This window comes from Vigna angularis, chromosome 6 (assembly GCF_016808095.1).
Source record: "Vigna angularis cultivar LongXiaoDou No.4 chromosome 6, ASM1680809v1, whole genome shotgun sequence".
Classification (NCBI taxonomy): domain Eukaryota; kingdom Viridiplantae; phylum Streptophyta; class Magnoliopsida; order Fabales; family Fabaceae; genus Vigna; species Vigna angularis.
This window is the reverse complement of record NC_068975.1, coordinates 33799313-33821536: the sequence shown is the minus strand read 5'-3', so window position 1 is coordinate 33821536 and position 22224 is coordinate 33799313. Positions and strand designations below refer to the sequence as shown.

The 22224-nt window shown below is 30.8% G+C and overlaps 2 protein-coding genes and 1 long non-coding RNA gene across 3 annotated transcripts; all 3 read right to left on the bottom strand.

Moving 5' to 3' along the window:
* Positions 1-584: 584 nt before the first annotated feature.
* LOC108342292 (dynamin-related protein 4C) lies at positions 585-2867 on the bottom strand. The gene is made up of 2 exons (XM_017580049.2): positions 1115-2867; positions 585-1024 (listed from the first exon to the last, which is right to left on the bottom strand). The coding sequence occupies exons 1-2, from the start codon at positions 2771-2773 to the stop codon at positions 773-775; spliced, it is 1911 nt and encodes a 636-aa protein (XP_017435538.1). The 5' UTR covers positions 2774-2867; the 3' UTR covers positions 585-772.
* A 12694-nt stretch (positions 2868-15561) lies between these two features.
* LOC128197323 (uncharacterized) lies at positions 15562-17794 on the bottom strand. The gene is made up of 3 exons (XR_008249715.1): positions 17728-17794; positions 17531-17614; positions 15562-15748 (listed from the first exon to the last, which is right to left on the bottom strand). It is a non-coding gene; the product is annotated as an uncharacterized LOC128197323 (long non-coding RNA).
* Positions 17795-18563: 769 nt separating this feature from the next.
* On the bottom strand, positions 18564-21828 carry LOC108343597 (heat shock 70 kDa protein). Its single transcript, XM_017581971.2, has one exon. The coding sequence runs from the start codon at positions 21080-21082 to the stop codon at positions 18701-18703; it is 2382 nt and encodes a 793-aa protein (XP_017437460.1). The 5' UTR covers positions 21083-21828; the 3' UTR covers positions 18564-18700.
* Between the last annotated feature and the right edge of the window lie 396 nt (positions 21829-22224).

Below are 22224 nucleotides of genomic sequence, written 5' to 3'. Positions count from 1 at the left end.
TTAGAACTTACCTACATCAAATAGGTCCATGGACATTGAATCATCTCACTGTTATAGATCATTACAGTGGTTTACTCTGGATGCAATGCTTTCAATCACGCGCCATCTTGTTTTGTTATGTGCATATTTGTTATGTAAATCCCAACTATATAGAACATGATCGTATACTTTTTTTTAAAGTTTACTATAATCACAGTTGTTTACCCCTTAGATTCAAGCTTTATTTTATTTTATTTTTCTTTTGTAATTAAAATGGCATACATTTCTCTCTCTCTCTCCTGTTAGCATCTAATGCTAATAACGGTAATAAAGTTGATATTATCAATTGCATGAAACAAGACACCTATAATTCCTGTTGGGCCACATCAACTCCGTGAAGCGAGAAATTTGTTGACACATTTTTGGAAGGTTGGTTCTGAGGTTAAAAAAGAAGCAAGAAATGATTCTAAATGTACCAAGACAACTTATGATTCATTCCTCCAACATTTGACGGTGAATACTCTTGGAAAACAAACAAAAAACATGCAACATTTGGTAGTTCAAGTCAGTCATTTTGCTGGACAGCACTTTAGGAAGAACAAGGATAAAAAGTCAACACATTCATTGGGATCCTAATCACACATTCATTGTAATCATAAACGACACCACACACAAAACTAAAAAACTAGAGAATAGACCAACACAAAACCCATACATCTACCACTTTAGGGACACTTGATCTAAAACCTTAGATGCAACATTAACATGGTCACAAACATCAAAAAAGACATTCCTAATTCTGATTACCATAGGTAGAAATTTTGTCAATTATGCTAGCCACCACTTCCTTACTATCCTTGAGAATCTTAATGCTCCTATTGAGATTGTCACGCTTCACAGCAACTGAAGGAGTTTCCTCAAACAATCTCTCTATTCCACCTCCACTAGGAGACACCATATCCTTCAAAACCTCATATCCTAGATCCTTGTTCAGAAGGTTGAAAATGCTGAATTGCAAATGCAGTGCAGTGTTGTCTATAAGCCTCTGAAGCACAATCTTCCAGTATGCTGTTAGTCTCACTTTCAAGTCAAAAGCTTGCGGAAGTAAAGTTGTGTACAGGGTCAGATGACTAACCTCAACAGTCCCAAAACTATTAATAGATATCATCAGGGAAGGACGTGCTTTAACATTTTCCACCAAATAATTCTGGCTGGCAATCAGTTTATTATACTCAATTGTGTATTCAGGATTGCAAGAGTAATCGGTCAGCTTCTCCATTTCTACAACCTCCTGCATATATTTCATAGAATTTTCCCTCATCTTAGCAATGAGCTTCTGCCAAGCAAGTCTTAAAGATGTCTGAAGTTGGTGATAATGTTCTGAGTGATGTTTCAGGATAGTTACCCCCACCTCCTCAAGATAGTCCCACACCTTGTCAATGAACTTAATTGGTATGCTTGAAATGGATTCAACTTTACTGTGTAAACGTGTAAGAAAAACAGTGCGTGGCATGAAGTTTGGAAGTCCAATCCGCTTGGTTTCTTCTAGCACCTTAATTTCTTCCATCAAAAACTTCTTTTCAGCACTAATTTCAGAACCCTGGCGGAGATCATTAGAGTACTGATCCAGCATTTCAACAAGGCGAGCAGTGCAATGCATTTGTTTGTCATCAGGGTACTTGTCAAATTCTCCCTTCAGAAGAATCTTGCATAGGGACTCCCTTGTCAACCCAATGACATCCATGAATGCAGACATCACATCAACCGAGGAGGTGAGTTTTCTGGGAAATTTTTCCAGCTTCGAAAGCTGAGAATCAAGTTTGTCATTGATCTTCTTAACAATCTCAGGCAATATTTTGGAAATACTAGCCGCTTGAAGCTGAACCAACTTCTCTGCCAAAACCGGAATACCAACAATGGACTTGTCAATGTTGGACAAAAGCTTGTGTGTCTTGAATAGTTTGGCTTCTTTTTCACGAGCTTCTTCGTAGGACTCATCTCCAATGCGATTTCTTACACACACATAGCCAAGACCGATGTTCACATCATCAGCATTTACTTTCTCACACAGTCCATCCGGGAACATATCAACTTTTGTGACAACAGCAAGAGTCCTCGTTCCCGTTTTGTCAACAGTCTGTGACATCCTAATGGACTCACAAGTTGAGAAATCAACAGCGGCAGATAAAACATTGAGAATAATGCTCTCCTCAGGCTTTATATACTCCATAATAGTATTGACAACCTGGTCATATATATCCAAAGGTTGACCTTGAACAGGCACTCGCGTAATGCCGGGAAGATCGATCATCGTGAGATCAGGAACGCCATTCTTCTTCACGATAAGAGTTAATGGGGTGTTCGAAATTCCTTTCCCAGAGCCGGCAAGTTCATCTGTCGCAGCAAAAATGGCTTCAGAGACGTGAGCCTCATCCGTGGGCACATGTTTGTCATTATACTCCAGCTCCAACTCTGGTTTGGGATGTGAGTGGTTTTGGAGCCTCATGACCAAGGGTACCCTTGTGCAGATACCTTGTCCACGGGGCAAGCTGATTCCAGCCAGAGATTCTAAGACACTGGACTTTCCAGAAGATTGGTCACCAACTACCACTATGGTTGGAAGCTGTATCCCTTCTTTGGTGATGTTTAGGCGCCTCAGGTTCTCAAGAGCGTCAAGGATCGGACGTATGCACTGATTGTAAGAAGACACCATAGGTGCAACATTTTTAACCTCGTATGGCTCAGTTTTTGGTGTGGTATGATACAAAACAGAGGCAAGGGTTCCCATTTCCATGTGAGGGTAAGGTAACGAATTGGAAAAAGACTGAACCTGAGGGGAGCAAGAGTGAGGAGGAAAGGAATGCTGGTAAGAGTGAAGCTCGTTGTAGAATTTGTCTGCAAAAATACTGCTTAATATTACTACGAACTTAAAGACAAAATTATATCTACAACACATTACGGAATAATAACTAAGCCTATTACTTTCTGAAATAGCTTATTTTAATTTGATGTTTCAAAATAATTTTTTTATGTATTAAACTTTTTAAGTGATTTTTTTATTTTAATTTAATATTTATTTCTCTTTTAATTTAGGGCTAAATATAGTCTCTAAATTATATTAGAATTTGTTTTTAGTCTCTTTTTTAAAGTAAGATAGATTTTACTCTTCTTCAAAAAAAATCTTAATTTTTAGTCCTCCCGAGAGGATCAATAATTAACGTTTTTGTTAAATAGAATGACTAAAATATACATTACTTTAAAAGAGAGACTAAAAACAAATTCGCTTAATAATTTAGGAACTACAAACTTACTTAACCCTTTAATTTATACTTTTAAAAAAATACATCATGAAATTACAAATATAAAATACAGTGTTTGATGAGTATTGTGTAATTTATAAGGAAACAAAATTATCTAACTTAAGATAGTTATAAATATCTAACCATTTAAATTTTTATCTAAACAATTTTATTGTTTTTTAATATTTTATTTTATTTTATTTTATTAGTTAAAATCCTTTACCAAGTTTTTCCTAGTTTTTATTTTTATCATTATTGATTTAATTCAAACAGTGTTTCTTATTTACTATATTTATTTATTTATTCTTATCCGTGACTGTGACTTGAACTTAATCCCAACAAATGTGGAGGATGTTTTTCAAGGAGAATATCTTTCTCTGTGAAATTACTGCCAGATTTTGTAAAGAGTGTTTATGTTGATTTGAATTTGAGGTGACTGAACGGTGGCACAACAGGCATGCCTACTATTCTGACCAGAGTTTCAGTCGTTCCTCACATCACACGCTATCATCCCCTGCCACTGCCCAGTGTCCACTATACATTGTAAATTACTTTTACCTTTCAGCAACATGACAAAATAAAAGTCACTCACTATTACTTTTTTGTGACACTTGCTATTTTCTTTCGTTTTTTAAAATATATACTCATTAAGTATCTAATTTTTTACTAATATTATATAATATATTTAGTATTTAACAAGACTCTTTACATAAAGTAAAAATATAATTAGATAATCGAATTCTCAGTGTATATATATATATAAAATAAAATCATTTAAATAAAGAGAAATAAAAATAAAATAAAAGTTTACTTTTAAAAGAGTAGATGTTTATCTTAATTTCACTGTTATTATTGTTTTGACTTAACTTATTAAGATAATTTCATTGTGATGGATTACTGTATATGAGTTATTGCATGTGAAAATTTGATTTCTCGTACGATTTTTCTTCTTCTTCCACACACTATTTGCTTATGTTATTTAGGATACCCTGACCTAAACTTATGTCTGTTTTGATCAAGCATATAATACTCAAGACAGAAGCATTATTGAGAAAATTCAAAAAATAAAGTAATAAGATATTAAAAAATACAAAAAATAAAATGTTTTAAACGTTAAACTTTTTTGCAATATTGAAAAGATTTCCCAAATTAATACATAATTAATTATGTTTTAAATAATAACAAATCGATTATGTTACACACAATTTTTTTTAAAACATTTATATTACATAACCAAAAAATATAAATATATATATATATATATATATATATATATTAATTAATTATTAATATTTTATCAATATATGTTTTAATATTATAATAAAATAAATAATTAATGATAAAATAAAATAAAATAGTTTAAAGATGTTACATGCGAAAAGGAGATATTGTAAATTATACTATAGTAACACATAATGTTTCATTTCATCATAATCAATTATGCCGTTAGTTTTCTATAATAAAATAAATAATTAATATGATATTATTAATATAAAAATATAAATAGAAAGTAAAATAATTTTAATCATATTTATTGTAAATTTTTCATTCAAATTTATTTACTTTTTCTGAATATAAATAACCTTATTTTCATTTCTTTTTCATTTCTAACTTAATCTAGTTCAAACAAAATGTAAAATGCCTTAAGCAAACAAAACTATGAAGTATGCGCATTATTCCCTTATATTTAATTGGTTAATTATTTGAAGATAAAACTGAATCCGATTTGAAACTGTACCACCTACTTCTTAGCTAAGGAGACCACAACAATTTGCAGTACGGATTCCAAAGATAAAATTAAAAATAATGTAATGCTTCTTAACTAAGGAGTCAACAATCATTGGCCAAGTAAAGCTCAAAATCCACTCTTATCAACTTCTTTTTGTCTAAACTTTCTGTTTAAATCTGAAAACCTGGAAGCACATTTATATGTTTAACAATTATGATAAATTAAACCTTTTTTAATATATTTTGTAATAAAACCTCTAAATTAAATATCTTGAATTTATTTTTCCGTAGATCTAAAGTTTACTTTTAGTCTTTATAAACTGAACAATTTTATATTAAATAGTTAATGCGCTGGATTCAAGATTAAATTATTTGAAAGCTGGTTCTTGAAAGAAATTATTTTCGGACTGTACATACCCGACCTATGTACACGTCAGGTTCAAGAAAAAAACCTTAATTTCTTATTTCTTAATTAAAATTCGACAGTTTTTTTAAAAAACAGATATTCAAGGTATATAATAGTTGTGCATAAAAGTTTTTGTTTCGGGTTGGGTTGAGATCTCTTACTCAAAATTGTTTGAAAATTCTCCGTCATCAAAATTGCGTTGTTTAGTCTTTTCTTCGTGTTCAAACTGTACAGGAGAGTATCTGTCAAAGGTATTCTAACGCTCAAGTCAGTGACTTTGCGTCATAATCTTGTAATAAAAATTAGTAATTAAAATTAATTAAATATATGTCCAAAATATATGTCCAAAAAATCACATAATGTTCCATTTCATCATAATCAATTATGTCTTTAGTTTTCTTTATAATAAAATAAAATATGATATTATTAATATAAAAATATAAATAGAAAGTAAACTAATTTTAATCATATTTATTGTAAAATTTTCATTCAAATTTATTTACTTTTTCTGAATATTATATATATAATCTTATTTTCATTTTTTTTTTCATTTCTAACTTAATATAGTTCAAACAAAAGGTAAAATGCCTTAAGTAACCAAAACCATGAAGTATGAGGAGACAAGGAGTAGGTCAAAGTTATACTTAGAATCATGAGCACCTTATTCCCTTGAATTTAATTGGTTAATTATTTGAAGATAAAGCTGAATCCGATTTGCGAAGCCTTACCTACTTCTTAGCTAAGGAGACCCTACAAATTGCAGTACGGATTGCAAAGATAAAATTAAAAATAATGTCTGCTTCTTACCTAAGGAGTCAACACTCATTGGCCAAGGAAAGCTCCTCTCAACTTCTTTTTGTCTAAACTTTCTGTTCAAATCTGAAAAGCTGAAAGCACATTTAAGACAATATATGTTTAACAATTATGATAAATTAAACTTTTTTTAATATATTCAGTAATAAAACCTCTAAACTAAATATCATGAATTTATTTTTCAATAGATCTAATTATACGTTTACTATTAGGCTGTGTTCGTTTTCAACATGTATTTCTGAGGACGAATTTTAAATTGATTTCATGTTCGTTTAAAATGATTAGCGAGCGATCGAAAGCGAAGAAAAGCGAGATAAGTGAATTTTTCAATTTTTGATGATATGTGCGGATTTGAAATGATTCATGATCAAATGTCCATGTTACCCCATATTTTTCCTGTTTTCATGGATTCAGCTGATATTCACCCAATCACAACTTATGAATGTCTCTAGCGGGAGCTACAAGTAAGCAAGTGATGTAAAAGTAACCACTTCTATCAAATTAATTTTTTATATATATATAAACGTAAAATCTTTATAAAAAAAACATTTTGTTAATTAAGTCATACTTTATAAATTAGGGTATTTTTCAACACTGCTTAAATATCATTCATTCATATATGGGATAAAGTCAGAGTCATTTTCTATTTTGGTTTTCATTTTATTTCATAGTGACTTAATCATACGTTTCATAAATAGTTGTAGAAAAATAAAATAATAAACATAATAAAAATAATAATAATACAATTTTTTTTCATGTTAAAAATTAATTTTTATTTTTTCTCTTCTTATAATAATTTTTACAATTATATATAATATTAACAATTACAATTTTATATTACTTTTATTACTAAGGGTATTTTGGTAATCTTCAATTTTTATCAATTAAACAAATTTTTTTATCTGTCACATCAATCAAATTCTACACTAATTCTCACAAACTTTACTTCCAAATTCATTATCATTTACCTCCAAATCTACTCAAACAAATAACAATTAATTCACTCTCAAATCCCCTCAAATTCATCTACTCACTCCCTCCCAATTCCTCACACGCTTAGTCTTTATAAACTGTACAATTTTATATTAAATGGTTAATGCGTTGGATTCAAGATTAAATTATTTGAAAACTGGTTCTTGAAAAGAAATTATTTTCGGCCTGTTGAAGGAAATTATTTTCGGCCTGACACATGTCCGGTTCAAGAAAAAAACCTTAATTTCTTAATTAAAATTCGACAGATTTTTTTTTAATAGAATTCAATATATATTATATAATATTTGTTGCGTCACTTTGTAATTATCATCACAGTAATCATATTTTCAACAACAAATGGTTATATTTTCTTAATTTTATAAGAAATTTTAATTAGAGATAGAAGAAAGAAGTCAAGTTAGTTTAGCAGTCCGAAAAAAAAAATTGGGATAATATTTTCAATCCAAGATTTGAATCAATCAAACTTGCTAATATAGTGGTCTCATTTCATTAAAAAAATTTGAATTAACATAGTGTCTTCGACCAAGATTTGATAAAGTTCGATCAAGATCTTATACATCTTGATTAAGATCTAAAACAGCTCGAAAGACAGTTCGTTTATGTCAGTATTGTAAAGCTTAATTTAGTCTTATATTGCTCAGTATTGTAAGATGTTTTTTTTTTTGTTTTACTATATAACCAACTCTATGTAAAACTTGAAAGATACACCAAAATAAATATACTTCTTAGTGTAGTGTGGATGCAGACATTTGTACGCTGAACTGCATTAAATTCTGTCTGATTTTCTACATCAAAAAAGAGAAACTTAATATCTATAGGGCAGTTGGATGATGAGGAGCATAACACCACTTTTGGAGATGGACATTGGAAGATAATGAAAGACAATCTTGTTGTTGCTCGTGGAAAGAAGCAAAATCTCTTTACATGATTGTAGATGATGATATGATATTCATTGTAGAAGTTGACAATAATTCCAACTTGTGGCGTCGAAGGCTTGAGCATATGAGAGAGAAAGAAATGAAACTCATGATCTCAAAAGCTAACTTGAAGTTGGGCCTTATGAGGATTCTTGAGAAGAGAACAAGGCAACAGGGGGAAGAAACAATGCACCAAGTCTTGGTGGAGTGGCAAGACGGAGGGAGAGAGGGAGCTACATGGGAAGACGTGGAAACCATGAAGGATCAATACCCTGAGTTCAACTTTGGGGACAAGGTTGCTGAAGGAGGGGGAGTAATGTTAGGCCGTTATTAGTGTATGAGAGAAGGAAGAGATATTAGTTAGCCTAACTGCCTAGGCAGTTAGGAAGAGCGTAGAGGTGTCATTTGAGCTCCTGATCCATGGGTTGACCCTGATCCTTCTAAAATCAAACCCCAATTTTCTAGCCTACTTAATAGGGGGCTTTCTAAAAGCCCCAACCCCTAAAGTCCCACATAAAGTGGGTTGGGATATGGTTAGGATGGGGCTAGCTCCCAAACTAAATTAATTCACTTTTAATGTTTTTTTAGTTATTTCTTTTATTTACTTTACAAGTTCAATAATTTCCAAATTTTACATGATATTTAATATCTTTTTAATTAAATATAAATGTATAAATATTGATTTTATAAAAAATTATTTAAAATAATTTTTTAATTATAAGGATACTTTAAATATATAATTTTATTATTTTGGAAAGTTAAAAAAGAAAATTTTTATTATTATTTTTATTTAAAAGAAAATGAAAAAAATTTCAAAAAAGAAATTATAAAAGTAACACAGTTGATTTTTCAATAATCGAATTCTGATATCTATATAAATATTTGAAATATTAATTATGGATAGATTTTAAATTCAAATCTACTGGTTGGATGAATTTTTAATATCGGTGTAAAAATTTTATTTTTTATAGTTTGTCATATAAAATTCTTTTGTTGAATGTTTTGTATAGATATATATACATTAAAAAAATTAAACCACAAACTTTATGAAGTTTAAAATTAATTTCACGTAATAAAAGAACTAACTTTTTTAGTGAAAATTCTTGTTAAGCAAAAATGTTATAAATATCATATATGTTAGTATACAAGATCTAGATGTAATCCTAGTGATTATAAAATCATATTTTTTTAAACTTTTAGATTAAATTAATATTTTAAAATCAGACTTATCTTTATCCAACAAAGATAGTTTTTATTTAATTATTTATCATAATTGAGCCGATTGTAATTAAATAATAGATACAATACTTTTAAATAAATATAATGTTATAATTTATAACACTAAAATTAAAATTATTATTGTATTTAATTATTAACATATAAAATAAATAAAACTTATAATAATTATAATAATAAATAAATTACATCAATGTCTTTTAATAAGAAACTAATAAAAAAACAAATGAATATAATATAAAATATATGAAAATACATAAAAATACATAAATTGATCTAAATTACTAAATTATACGTTTCATAAAAAAAATTCTAAAAGAATTATATAACTTTATAAATAATAAATATTAATTTTATTAAATTTGGAAAATTAAAAAAAGTTAAAAAGTTATTAAGTCAAAATTTTAACATGTTCACACCAATTAAAAAAAATGTAATTTTGATCACAAATCTTAATCGAATGATATTGATTTAAACTAGTGACAAAATAAATTACCATCTATAAATAAATTCGTTAGTCCATAAAAAAATTTCAAATTAAATTAAATTTTTTAACTTTTAAACCTATTTTATATTAATATATCTAAACTGTCAAATTTACAAACCATAATTAAGATGAAAAAATTATCAAAACAAAATTTGGAAATTAAGGAATAATTGTATAAAAGCATTATTATTAAACTAATTAATATAGAAATAGTTATGAAGTAAAAAATTAATTTTATTGGCAAAAAAATATAATTACACATGAATCAATTATGGTTATAAGTTATTACTAACAAAGATAAAATGAAAGCTGGATAAAAAATAAACAAGATTTGTGATTACTTGTATGATGATATTATGTTTCTGGACGTTAAATTTTGTAAAAGGGAAATCCCATGGGCTGGCCCTGACCTATAGGGCTTTAGGAACTTTTAGCTCTATGGACTTTTCAGTGAAGAATGTTTTTGGCCCTATGAATTTTTTTGGCCCCAAAGGACCAAATCTTATTAAAGGAGCTCATTTGACAGCTCTATATATAATACTCAATACAGAAGCATTATTGAGAAAATTCAACAAATAAATAAATAAATATATATATATATATATATATATATATGTTTATTAATTATTAATTATTAATATTTTATCAATATATGTTTTTAATATTATAATAAAATAAATGATTAAAGATAAAATAAAATAAAATAATTTAAAGATGTTAGATGGGAAAAGGAGTTATTGTAAATTATACTATAATAACACATAATGTTTCATTTCATCAAAATCAATTATGCCGTTAGTTTTCTATAATAAAATAAATAATTAATATGATATTTTTAATATAAAAATATAAATAGAAAGTAAAATAATTTTAATCATATTTATTGTAAATTTTTCATTCAAACTTATTTACTTTGTCTGAATATAAATAACCTTATTTTCATTTATTTTTTTCATTTTATTTTTTTTCATTTTATTTTTTTTCATTTCTAACTTAATCTAGTTCAAACAAAAGGTAAAATGCCTTAAGCAAACAAAACCATGAAGTATGCGAACGTTATTCCCTTATATTTAATTGGTTAATTATTTGAAGATAAAACTGAATCCTATTTGCGAAGCTGGACCACCTACTTATTAGCTAAGGAGACCACAACAATTTTCAGTACGGATTCCAAAGATAAAATTGAAAATAATGTAATGCTTCTTACCTAAGGAGTCAACACTCATTGGCCAAGTAAAGCTCAAAATCCACTCCTCTCAACTTCTTTTTGTCTAAACTTTCTGTTTAAATCTGAAAAGCTGAAAGCACATTTAAGACAATATATGTTTAACAATTATGATAAATTATATTTTTTTAATATATTTTGTAATAAAACCTCTAAATTAAATATCATGAATTTATTTTTCAGCAGATCTAATTATAGGTTTACTTTTAGTCTTTATAAACTGTACAATTTTATATTAAATGGTTAATGTGCTGGGTTCAAGATTAAATTATTTGAAAACTGGCTCTTGAAAGAAATTATTTTCGGCCTGTACATACCGGACCTATGTACACATCCGGCTCAAGAAAAAAACCTTAATTTCTTAATTAGAATTGGACAGTTTTTTTAAAAAAACACAGATTCAATGTATATAATAGTTGTGGCATCACTTTGTGAGATAGTTACCAGTATTATTATCACAATAATCATATTTTTCAACTACAAACAGTTATATTCTTTTAATTTTATAAAAAAAATTTGTCTCATATCGTTGAGATGAGATGTTATTTATTTAGTTATATAAGTAACTTTCTGTAAAACTTAATTTAGTCTCATATTGTTGAGATGAGATGTTATTTATTTAGTTATATAAGCAACTCTCTGTAAAACTTGAAAAACGCACCAAAGTAAATATACTTTCTAGTGTAGTATGAAAGTAGATGTACAAATGTACACCGAACTATGTTATGTGGTTGTAGCTTTGTCTGATCTTCCACATATAAAAAAAGATTTGGTTTCAAATATCGATTAAGAGAAGTCATGGTGACTTCAGGTTCTTCGATGAATAAAATAAAGGAAGAAATAATCAGAAATCAAGGTTGAGGCAGATCAAAGTATAGAGGAAGACCACAAACAAAAGTCTGGACCACCAATAAAAATTTGGAATGATGAAATTGCAAATGCATTATTGTGTAGTTTAGATAGTTCCATTGACTTGTGAATTATGGACTCAGGTACGTGATGTCATACTACACGTTCCTTAAAATTATAATCTAACTACATTTTTGAAAAGTTTGAGAATGTTTAGAAAATCTCTTGATATTATTGAGACGAGTGATATTATAAAATCAAAATCTCTAATAGAAGCATGTGGACTTTGAATAATGTTAGACGTATTTCTACCTTAAAGAGAAACTTAGTATATATATATATATATATATGGCAGTTGGATGACGAGGGGCATTACACCACTTTTGTAAATGGACATTGGATGATAATGAAAGACAATTTTGTTGTTGCTTGTGGATATAGAAGCAAAGACCTCTTTACATGATTGCAATATGATATACATTACAAAAGTTGACAAAAATTTCTCCTTATGGCATTAAAGGCTTAGACATATGAATGAGGATCTCAAAAGGTAAAATATTTAACTTGAAACATGTTGACGTTGAGACTTGTGAACATTGTAGCATTGGAAAGCAAAAAAAAAATTAACTTCTCTAAAATAGGTAAGACATCTAAAGTTGAAATACTATAATTAGTGCATACATATGTTTGAAAACCAACTCTAACCTTGATAGTTCACAGTATTATATAACATGATGATTTAAAAAAATTATAGGTCTACTATCTTAAGAATAAATTTGATTTCTTATATGATTATTCTTCTTTCTACATCCCATATGCTTATGGCATAAGACAGAAGCATTATTGAGAAAATTCAGTGATAAAATATTAAACAATATGAAAAATAAAATGTTTTAAACGTTAAACCTTTTGCAATATTGAAAATATTTCCCAAATTAATACGTGATTAATTATGTTTTAAATAATAACAAATGAATTCACAAAATATGATTGATTATTATATATATATATATATATATATATATATATATATATATATATATATATATATATATATATATATATATATATATATATATATATTTGTTTATTAACTATTAATATTTTATCAATATATGCTTTTAATATTATAATAAAATAAATAATCAGAGTAAAAATAAAATAAAATAATTTAAAGATGTTACATGCGAAAAGGAGTTATTGTAAATTATACTATAGTAACACATAATGTTCCATTTCATCATAATCAATTATGCCTTTAGTTTTTTTTATAATAAAATAAATAATTAATGATATTATTAATATAAAAATATAAATAGAAAGTAAAATAACTTTAATCATATTTATTGTAAATTTTTCATTCAAATTTATTTACTTTTTCTGAATATAAATAACCTTATTTTCATTTTTTTTTTCATTTCTAACTTAATGTAGTTCAAACGAAAGGTAAAATGCCTTAAGCAACCAAAACTATGAAGTATGAGAAGACAAGGAGTAGGTTAAAGTGATACTTAGAATCATGAGCACCTTATTCCCTTATATTTAATTAGTTAATAATTATTTGAAGATAAAACTGAATCCGATTTGCTACCTACTTCTTAGCTAAGGAGACCCTACAAATTGCAGTACGGATTGCAAAGATAAAATTAAAAACAATCTCTGCTTCTTACCTAAGGAGTCAACGCTCATTGGCCAAGGAAAGCTCAAAATCCACTCATCTCAACTTCTTTTTGCTAAACTTTCTGTTCAAATCTGAAAAGCTGAAAGCACATTTAAGACAATACATGTTTAACAATTATGACAAATTAAACTTTTTTTAATATATTTTTGTAATAAAACCTCTAAATTAAATATCATTAATGTATTTTTCAGTAGATCTAATTATACTTTACTCTTAGTCTTTGTAAACTGTACAATTTTATATTAAATGGTTAATGTGTTGGATTCAAGATTAAATTATTTGAAAACTGATTTTTGAAAGAAATTATTTTAGGCCTGTTGAAGGAAATTATTTTCGGCCTGACACCATTGTACATGTCCGGTTCAATAAAAAAACCTTAATTTCTTAATTAAAATTCGACAGTTTTTTTTTAAACAGAATTCAATATATATGATAGTTGTTGCATCACTTTGTAATTATTATCACAATAATCATATTTTCAATAACAAATGGTTATATTCTCTTAATTTTACAAGAAACTTTAATCACGGTAGAATGACTTCATTAAAAATAAATTGAACTCACTTTGCAATACTTCATATTAATATATTCTAACACTGTGACCAAGAATAGCTCTAAATCACATTAAATTATTTGTATAATCTTTCACATCTAAAAAATATAAACTTAATATCTATGAGATAGTTGGAAGATGAGGAGCATTACACCACTTTTGGATATGGACATTGAAAAGTAATGAAAACAATTTTGTTATTGTTCTGAAAAGAAGCAAAATCTCTTTACATGATTGAAAATGACGATATGATATTTATTGTAGAAGTTGACAATAGTTCTTCCTTGTGACATCAAAGGCTTGTACATATGAATGAAAAAGAAATGAAACTAATAATCTCAAAAGCTAACTTGAAGCATTGATGTTGGGCCTTATGAACATTATATCTTTGCAAAGCAGAAAAAGTTAACTTCTCTAAAATAGGTAAGACGTTGGCGCATACAAATGTTTTAGGGCAACTCCAGTTAAATCCTTGGAGATTCACAAAAATTATGTAACCTTAATTAATGATTCTACAAGAGAGGTATGGATCAACTTTCTTAAGAATAAATCTAATGTCTTTTTTGTGTTTAAAATCTGACGACCCTCCATTATTCAATGATAGTCAAAGTGCTATATATATCTTGCTAAAAATCCAATTTTCATTTTAGATGCAAGCATGTTGAATTGAAGTATCACTTTATCATAAACTTTATAAATGATGGAAACTTGTCTTTGTCGAAGATTTCAGATGCAAAGAATCCAGTTAATATGTTGAGGCTTTGTATTGTCTCAACTGACCCTAAAGAATAATTAACGATGAAGGCAATTACATTAGATGATAATGTAAATCAGACTCCAAGTGAGATAATTGTTAGTATTGTTGAGCTCAATTTAATTCTACATGGTTTAGTAATGAGATGTTGTTCTCTATTTAGTTATATAAGCAACTGTATGTAAAGCTTGAGAGACACATCAAACTAAATATATTTACTAGTGTAATATAGATATATGCCTACAATACTCAGACATTTATAAATAAGTTGTACTACTTTAAATTCATGTGTCATTTATTCATCTCTCTTCCTTTATTGTTTCATTATTGACAGTTTCGATATGACAACTTGACATCAGCCTGCTTTTATGTAAAAAGTTAAAATTTCTAATTTGTTTCCATGTGATATTATATTTTCGATGACAAAAAAAGATGGACCAGCATGTCAGTCCGATATAAAATTCAACTCATTTTTAATTGATAAATAAGTAATTTGTAACATCCCAAAAATACAGTTAAGATCATATAATTGAATAATTACAATTAATAATAACTCAGATCAGTCTTACACTAAACATAGTATACTGTTATGGCTGAACGACCTGAAGATACATTAATAGAATTTAAAATTTTGTCCAAGGTACACTCCCGACTGATCGGTTTACAAAAGAACTACCGAACGGTCGTTCTAAACAAAAGGAAGGGTGATCGAACGACCACCTTACTATACAAACTAAAGTACTAACCGAACGTCCTATTGTTCGGTCTTCACTTCAACCTCGACCAGATTTTCCTCTTCCCGCATCTCTTCCAGCAATATGTCTCCTTCTGCTCACATCCACATGGATGATCATTGCAATGACAAAGACGGACGTACAAAACATGACAAGATAGGAAATACAAGGTAAGCTTATATAATTTAATTCATGTATAAACATATATTTCACACAATCAACCAAACAAGATAAATCCATAGTTCGTTCATACAAAGTTTAATACTAGACTGACTGTCCGGACTGTATGAAATCTGTGTAGCTACAAGCATTCTTGCACTCGGGTGATGTAGTAACTGGGATGCCCTCAACAGCTGCCACCCGAGGTTAGCCCTATCTGTCCAAAGTACCCCTAAGGACTAGGACCTCCTGCCGTTTCCACACATGACCTACCCTCCTCTACGTGAGGATGAATACTCACGAAACATCAGGATGAACAGCCAGCTTAGCATGCCCACATTCATACATTACAAATCTCCATATTCAATCATGAGTCGTTCCTCCCCGGAACGCTCGTCAATAAACCAATACATTTTATTCACATCATATTCTCTTCATCTTTCATTACAATCATCTCAATTTCATCTTAGTTCAAAGATTATTAAGAACACTAAATACCGAACGTTCAATCCTACTCAGAACGAGGATGGACACTTGGGAAGAGACAGTGAGGTCTCCAATTCCAAAATAGATTAAGACCGAGAGGATTACTAACGATTTAAGAAAGAAACCGAGTTCGATCATATAAAACATGAACGACTAGAACGAACGATCGTTACTTAAAAGATAAGCCCATTAGACGAACTGACTTTTGCGAGTTCCAACTGAACACTGAAAAAGACCATGTTAATTACTAAGGTTCTAGGCCGGAATCAATAACTATAGACACTTCAAAGAATAATACTTAGAAGAATTCACATGAAGAAACTGAACGCTTATGAATACTTAGCTTATTTGAGTTTAGCATCAATAAAACCAATGCCAGTCAATGACCGAACACGGAAAATGAAAATTCTATTGAAGTTGGACGAATTCTATTTTCATCAAGATATATTATAAAAGGAATGAGAACGATCGTTTGGTGTACGACCGAGCATCATCCGGGACGATCACTTGGTGTAAGACTAAGCACCATTTAGACGATCGCTTGGTTTAAGACCAAGCACCATTCAGACGATCACTTGGTTTAAGACCAAACACCATTCAGACGATCACTTGGTTTAAGACCAAGCACCATTCAGATGATCACTTGGTTTAAGACCAAGCACCATTCAGACAATCGCTTGGTTTAAGACCAAGCACCATTCAGACGATCACTTGGTTTAAGACCAAGCACCATTCAGACGATCGCTTGGTTTATGACCCAGCACCATTCAGACGTTCACTTGGTTTAAGACCAATCACCATTCAGACAATCGCTTGGTTTAAGACCAAGCACCATTAAGAACGATCGTTCATGCACAGTATTTTCGAACGAAGACGATCATCCTCAACTAGGATTTTTCCCAAATAAAAGAATCCAAGTCTAACCAAATTTAATATGAAATACCAAACGGTCGATGACCATTCGGTGACGAATTACTCTTTCATGTAGAAATTTCATACCATAATCATTTATCTCAATTAAATTTCTCAACATATATATATATATATATTCATACTTTCATATATGAATATCATAGTTCATTTTCATACTTCATCCAATCCATATCATAGAAATTCCATACACTTCATACATCAAAACATAGCACAATCATACTTCCTTTCCAATCATTAAATCAACGAACGTTCATGCAACACAACAGTATGCAAATTAAATTAAATAAGCTTCCCTTACCTTATAAAGTGAACGAACGTTCACAGTTTGAACAGAATAGCTCACCACCAATCTCTTAAAAGACTATGCTCTTGAGGTACGGAACTGACCAAAATGAAAAACCAGAAAGGTGTTCAAAAAGGGATTAAGAACCTCATGCAACTGAAACCTGAGTTTGCATGTACAGAAAACCATCCGGCTGAGAGAGATGAACTTACCAGCATAGAATCTGAAACTGATCGGTTCAAACGGAAGCTCTTGACGCCGTAAGTGCTTCTACGGTGCCTAAACGGTGATCGAAGGAAAGAAATGTGAGATTTGGTAGAGAGAAAGGAGAGCTTTTAGAGAGAATGAGAAATGAGAATTTCAGAGTTTTTGGAGAAGAAGATGCATGCAGAGAGTGTGACGTAAACTTTCAAAAACTCAGTTTTGTTTAAAACGAACGTCCACTCATCTGCCGACACCTGCATTCCACTATCTGATTTACAAATCTCCTTCGTTTGACACCTGACGTCCGTTCAGAGGGTTTTTGGATGCGTTTTTAATGATTCTGATATAATCCCACTTATTTTTGACAAACCAATATTAGACTCTACTTAAGTAAACCGGATTGACCTATTTCTATTACCTTTAATTTCAATAAAAAAATATCAATAATTAAATAACTCTTTATGCTTTTACTTATCCTCTCAACAAATTTTTAAAACTCTTCCTAGAATAAGAAAGTCTTTTATAATAAATATTTTCCTGAACCGATCTACTTTATGAAAACATCGTACTTTACAAAAATTTATTCAACAATATTACGTGCTGAAATAGATCAATTAAAATCTAAGCGAGGTACAAGTCACTAATATAAAATAAAATTTTAATCCTTTATAATAAATTAAATAAAACAATACTTATTAATAATGGCATTTTATGTTTTAAATAGGTCGAGCTAAAACATATTTTGAATTATCTAAATTATATATTTTTATTTAAAATAACATTTATAGAAATTTTGACCAAATTTATATTTTTGAGAAAGTTTTGTTGAGTGTGATCTGGTATATCTGTACTCATAATTATATGCTTAATTTATAGTTAATGGACAAATAATTACAAGCACAGTGGCCACATCATAAAAGAAGAAAAGTTAAAAAAAAAAAAAACTTACAATCATGGATGAGTAAATACAGATAAACCACACTACGGAACGCCACGTTGCTTTGCAAGACCTGCCAAGTCATCTCGAAGAATATCAACAATGGCAGATGGAGGGTCCGAAAATCGCTTCCCACCCGATTCCAAAGAGTGGGAGTGTCCCAAGTGCGCCAAGCGATCAGCCGCACGATTAGATTCTCTAAACACGTGGGAGAACTCCACCAACCAATCCTTCCGTACAAGCTCATTGATCTCCTGAACCACCGCAAACGCTGGGTCGTTACCCACTGGACAGTGCCTAACCAGACCAAGAGCATGGCTCGAATCAATATCCACCTTCACCTTCTTACAACCAAGATCCCACGCTAACTTCAGACCGTGAACAACCCCCCACAACTCCGCTGAAGTCACTGATGTGGGCCCCAAATTAACACCGAAACCACCTAGAAAACATCCTGCGGAATCTCGAACTAGACCCCCGCACGCACCTCTGCTACACCCTGTTCGACGGTTCTCAAACACCGACCCATCCGTGTTCAGACAAACCCACCCACTGGGTGGACATCTCCACGTACACCATATAGGAACCTTAACCTCAGAATTTGAGGTATTATTCGGATTGGGATAATCTTTTAGATACCTTCCTAACTCCTGCTTCTTGTACTCAAACTCCTCTGTCTCTGCTAATTGGTTATTCTCTAGCCACTCTATGGTTTCTTCCACTGCCCCTTCGATCCTTCTCGCTCTCTCCCTCATTTCATAAGCGAAATTCTCAAGTGCGTTCTTTGCCTTCATCTTCCTCTTCCCCACCTCATCCTCTGCCCTATACTTCTGTGAATCCCTCACCATCTTTCTGATCTCTTCCGGGTTCAACCTTCCTTGCCTGTTATTGATCACTATCTTCTTCTTTAGACCCGTGGCTTTATCTTCCGCCGTCACCTCCACAATGCCATCTGCGTCCACGTCAAAGCTAACGTTGATTTGTGGGACTCCCTTTAGCGATGGCTCGAACCCATGGAGGACAAACTTGCCGAGAAAGAAGTTGTCTTTTACCATGCCTCGTTCTCCCTCAAACACTTTGACCGTGACGCTTTTCTGATTGTCGTACCAGGTCGAACAAACCCTCTCCTTCTTGGTGGGGATCACGGTGTTCTTGGGGATCAACACTAACATGGCACCACCAGCACCCTCAATTCCGAGACTAATTGGCATCACGTCCAATAACAACAACTCCTCCACCTTTTTATCTCCTTCACCGCTCAAAATTGCTGCCTGAACTGCAGCACCGTACGCCACGGCCTCGTCAGGGTTGATGCTTTTGCAAAGCTCTTTGATTTTACCGTTGACGCTGAACATGTCCTTCAGAAGTTGCTGTACCTTTGGAATTCTAGTGGACCCACCGACAAGAACGATCTCATGAACTTGGCTCTTGTCAACCTTGGCCTCAACCAGGCACTTTTCCACTGTCTCCTTACACTTAATGAACAAGTCTTTGTTCAGTTCCTCGAACAAGGCCCTCGTAACAGAGGCATATAGATCAATCCCTTCATATAAAGAATCAAGCTCTATAATGGTCTGGGAAGTCGAAGACAGAATCCTCTTAGCTTTCTCGCATGCTGACCTTAATCTTACCAAAGATTTCGCGTTCCCACTGATATCCTTCCCGTATTTCTCTCTAAACACATTCACAAGATGGTTCACCAATTTGTTATCAAAATCCACACCACCCAAATGAGTATCTCCCACCGTGGCCTTAACCTTAAACATCCCTTCATCAATTGTCACCAAGGAAACATCAAATGTTCCACCTCCGAGATCAAACACAAGGACGTTCTGATCACCCTCTCTGAATCCTTTCCTGTCCAATCCATAAGCAATGGCAGCTGCGGTTGGCTCGTTGATGATCCTCAACACATTCAAACCAGCGATTTTCCCAGCATCCTTTGTGGCTTGTCTCTGCGCGTTGCTGAAGTAAGCAGGGACAGTGATAACTGCATCCCTTACTGCGTGATCCAAATAGGATTCCGCGACCTCCTTCATCTTAAACAGCACCATGGAAGATATCTCTTCTGCTGCAAGGTGCTTCTCTTCGCCTTTGTAGGTGATCGCAATCATTGGTTTGTCTCTGGTCCCAGGGACAACCTTAAAGGGCCAGAGCTTCATGTCTTGCTGAACAGACATGTCGGAGAATCTGCGACCGATCAAACGTTTGGCATCGAAGACAGTGTTGTGAGGGTTCTTGAATCGCTGATTCATGGCATCATCGCCCAACAACCTCTGAGTGTCGGTGAAGGCAACGTAGGAAGGGGTAGTGCGGTTGCCTTGGTCGTTGGAAATGACTTGGACACGGCTGTCTTGCCACACTGCTACGCAGCTGTAGGATGTGCCCAAGTCAATGCCAATGGGTTTGACTTTTTTGGTAGCCATGGCAAAGCTTAGCAGTTGAGAGAACAGAGTAGGTAAACACAGAAAGGAGATTAATTGAACGCCAAGTGTGTAGGTATAGGTATAAGAATGTGATAATTGAATTTCAAAAACCCTTGATTTCAGAATTTGGGAACCTGCTTGGAAAGCAATTTTAGGAAAACTGTGCTAGAGAGAAGGAGGTTTCCGAAAAAGAGAAGGGCCCTTTTAGAATCAGAGGCAATGGCTATACGATAAAGGCTTATTTTATCTATGAAAGATTAAATTGGTAATTCATATCTACGATTAAAATTATTGTTACTTTCTACTTTTAAAAATATTTTTTATTTTTGCTAATAATTTTTATCACATTTTAATCCTAGGAATTAAAAAAATATTACAATGATATGAACTAAAATAAAAAATAATAATATATAAAGAAAAAAGTTAGTATACAATTTTAGAGAAAATAAATTTGTAACTTTAAAAGGGGAATTTATAATTAAACCTTTAACAAAAATATTTTCATCGATTTATTTCGTTATCTTTGGGTGAATATGGTCTATTCGTTAAGAGATTAAATATTAGTCTTATAAAGTGTTTTAAAGATGTTTTGCTAACTTTTTTTTCACATTTTATTATTATTATTCATATATCTCACAAAAAGAGTAGATATATTAATAAATTACGGGAAAATGGAATTGGTTTAAGGGAAAGACAAATAAAAAAAATGGAAGTAATTTTAATTGATTCGGAAAAGGGAAAAAAATAAGAAATTTAATCTAAATTATATTGTTAATTTGTTAAAAATGAGTAAAAATTTGTATAAAAACCTAGAAAATACCTAAAAGTGTAGTGGTTAATTTTAAATTTAAATTTATGACTATATTATGAGTTGTAATATGTGTGATTGTATAATGTTATAAATTGTTGTGTAAAGAATTATTTAAAATAATATTTTTAGATGCTTGATATTTGAATTGATTATACGTAATATGAGTTTTCCGTATTTATAACATGTATGATTGTTTGTGTGATTTTGTTTTGAGGTTTTGATAAAAGTATCAAAAGATTATTTTTAACTGAAAAATAAGTAAAATGCATAAATGTTGATTTACAGCATAGCCAATTTGGATTTGTTTTGTAAAATTATGCAAACTCGTTAG

What these genes read in the sequence shown, in the direction of transcription:
- LOC108343597 (XM_017581971.2), bottom strand. Translation starts at nt 21,082, where the DNA reads ATGGCTACCAAAAAAGTCAAACCCATTGGCATTGACTTGGGCACATCC.
- LOC108342292 (XM_017580049.2), bottom strand. Translation starts at nt 2,773, where the DNA reads ATGGAAATGGGAACCCTTGCCTCTGTTTTGTATCATACCACACCAAAA. An exon ending in ATAGTTTTGGGACTGTTGAG is followed by an intron (nt 1,025 to 1,114) that starts GTTAGTCATCTG and finishes ATTGTGCTTCAG; the next exon opens with AGGCTTATAGACAACACTGC.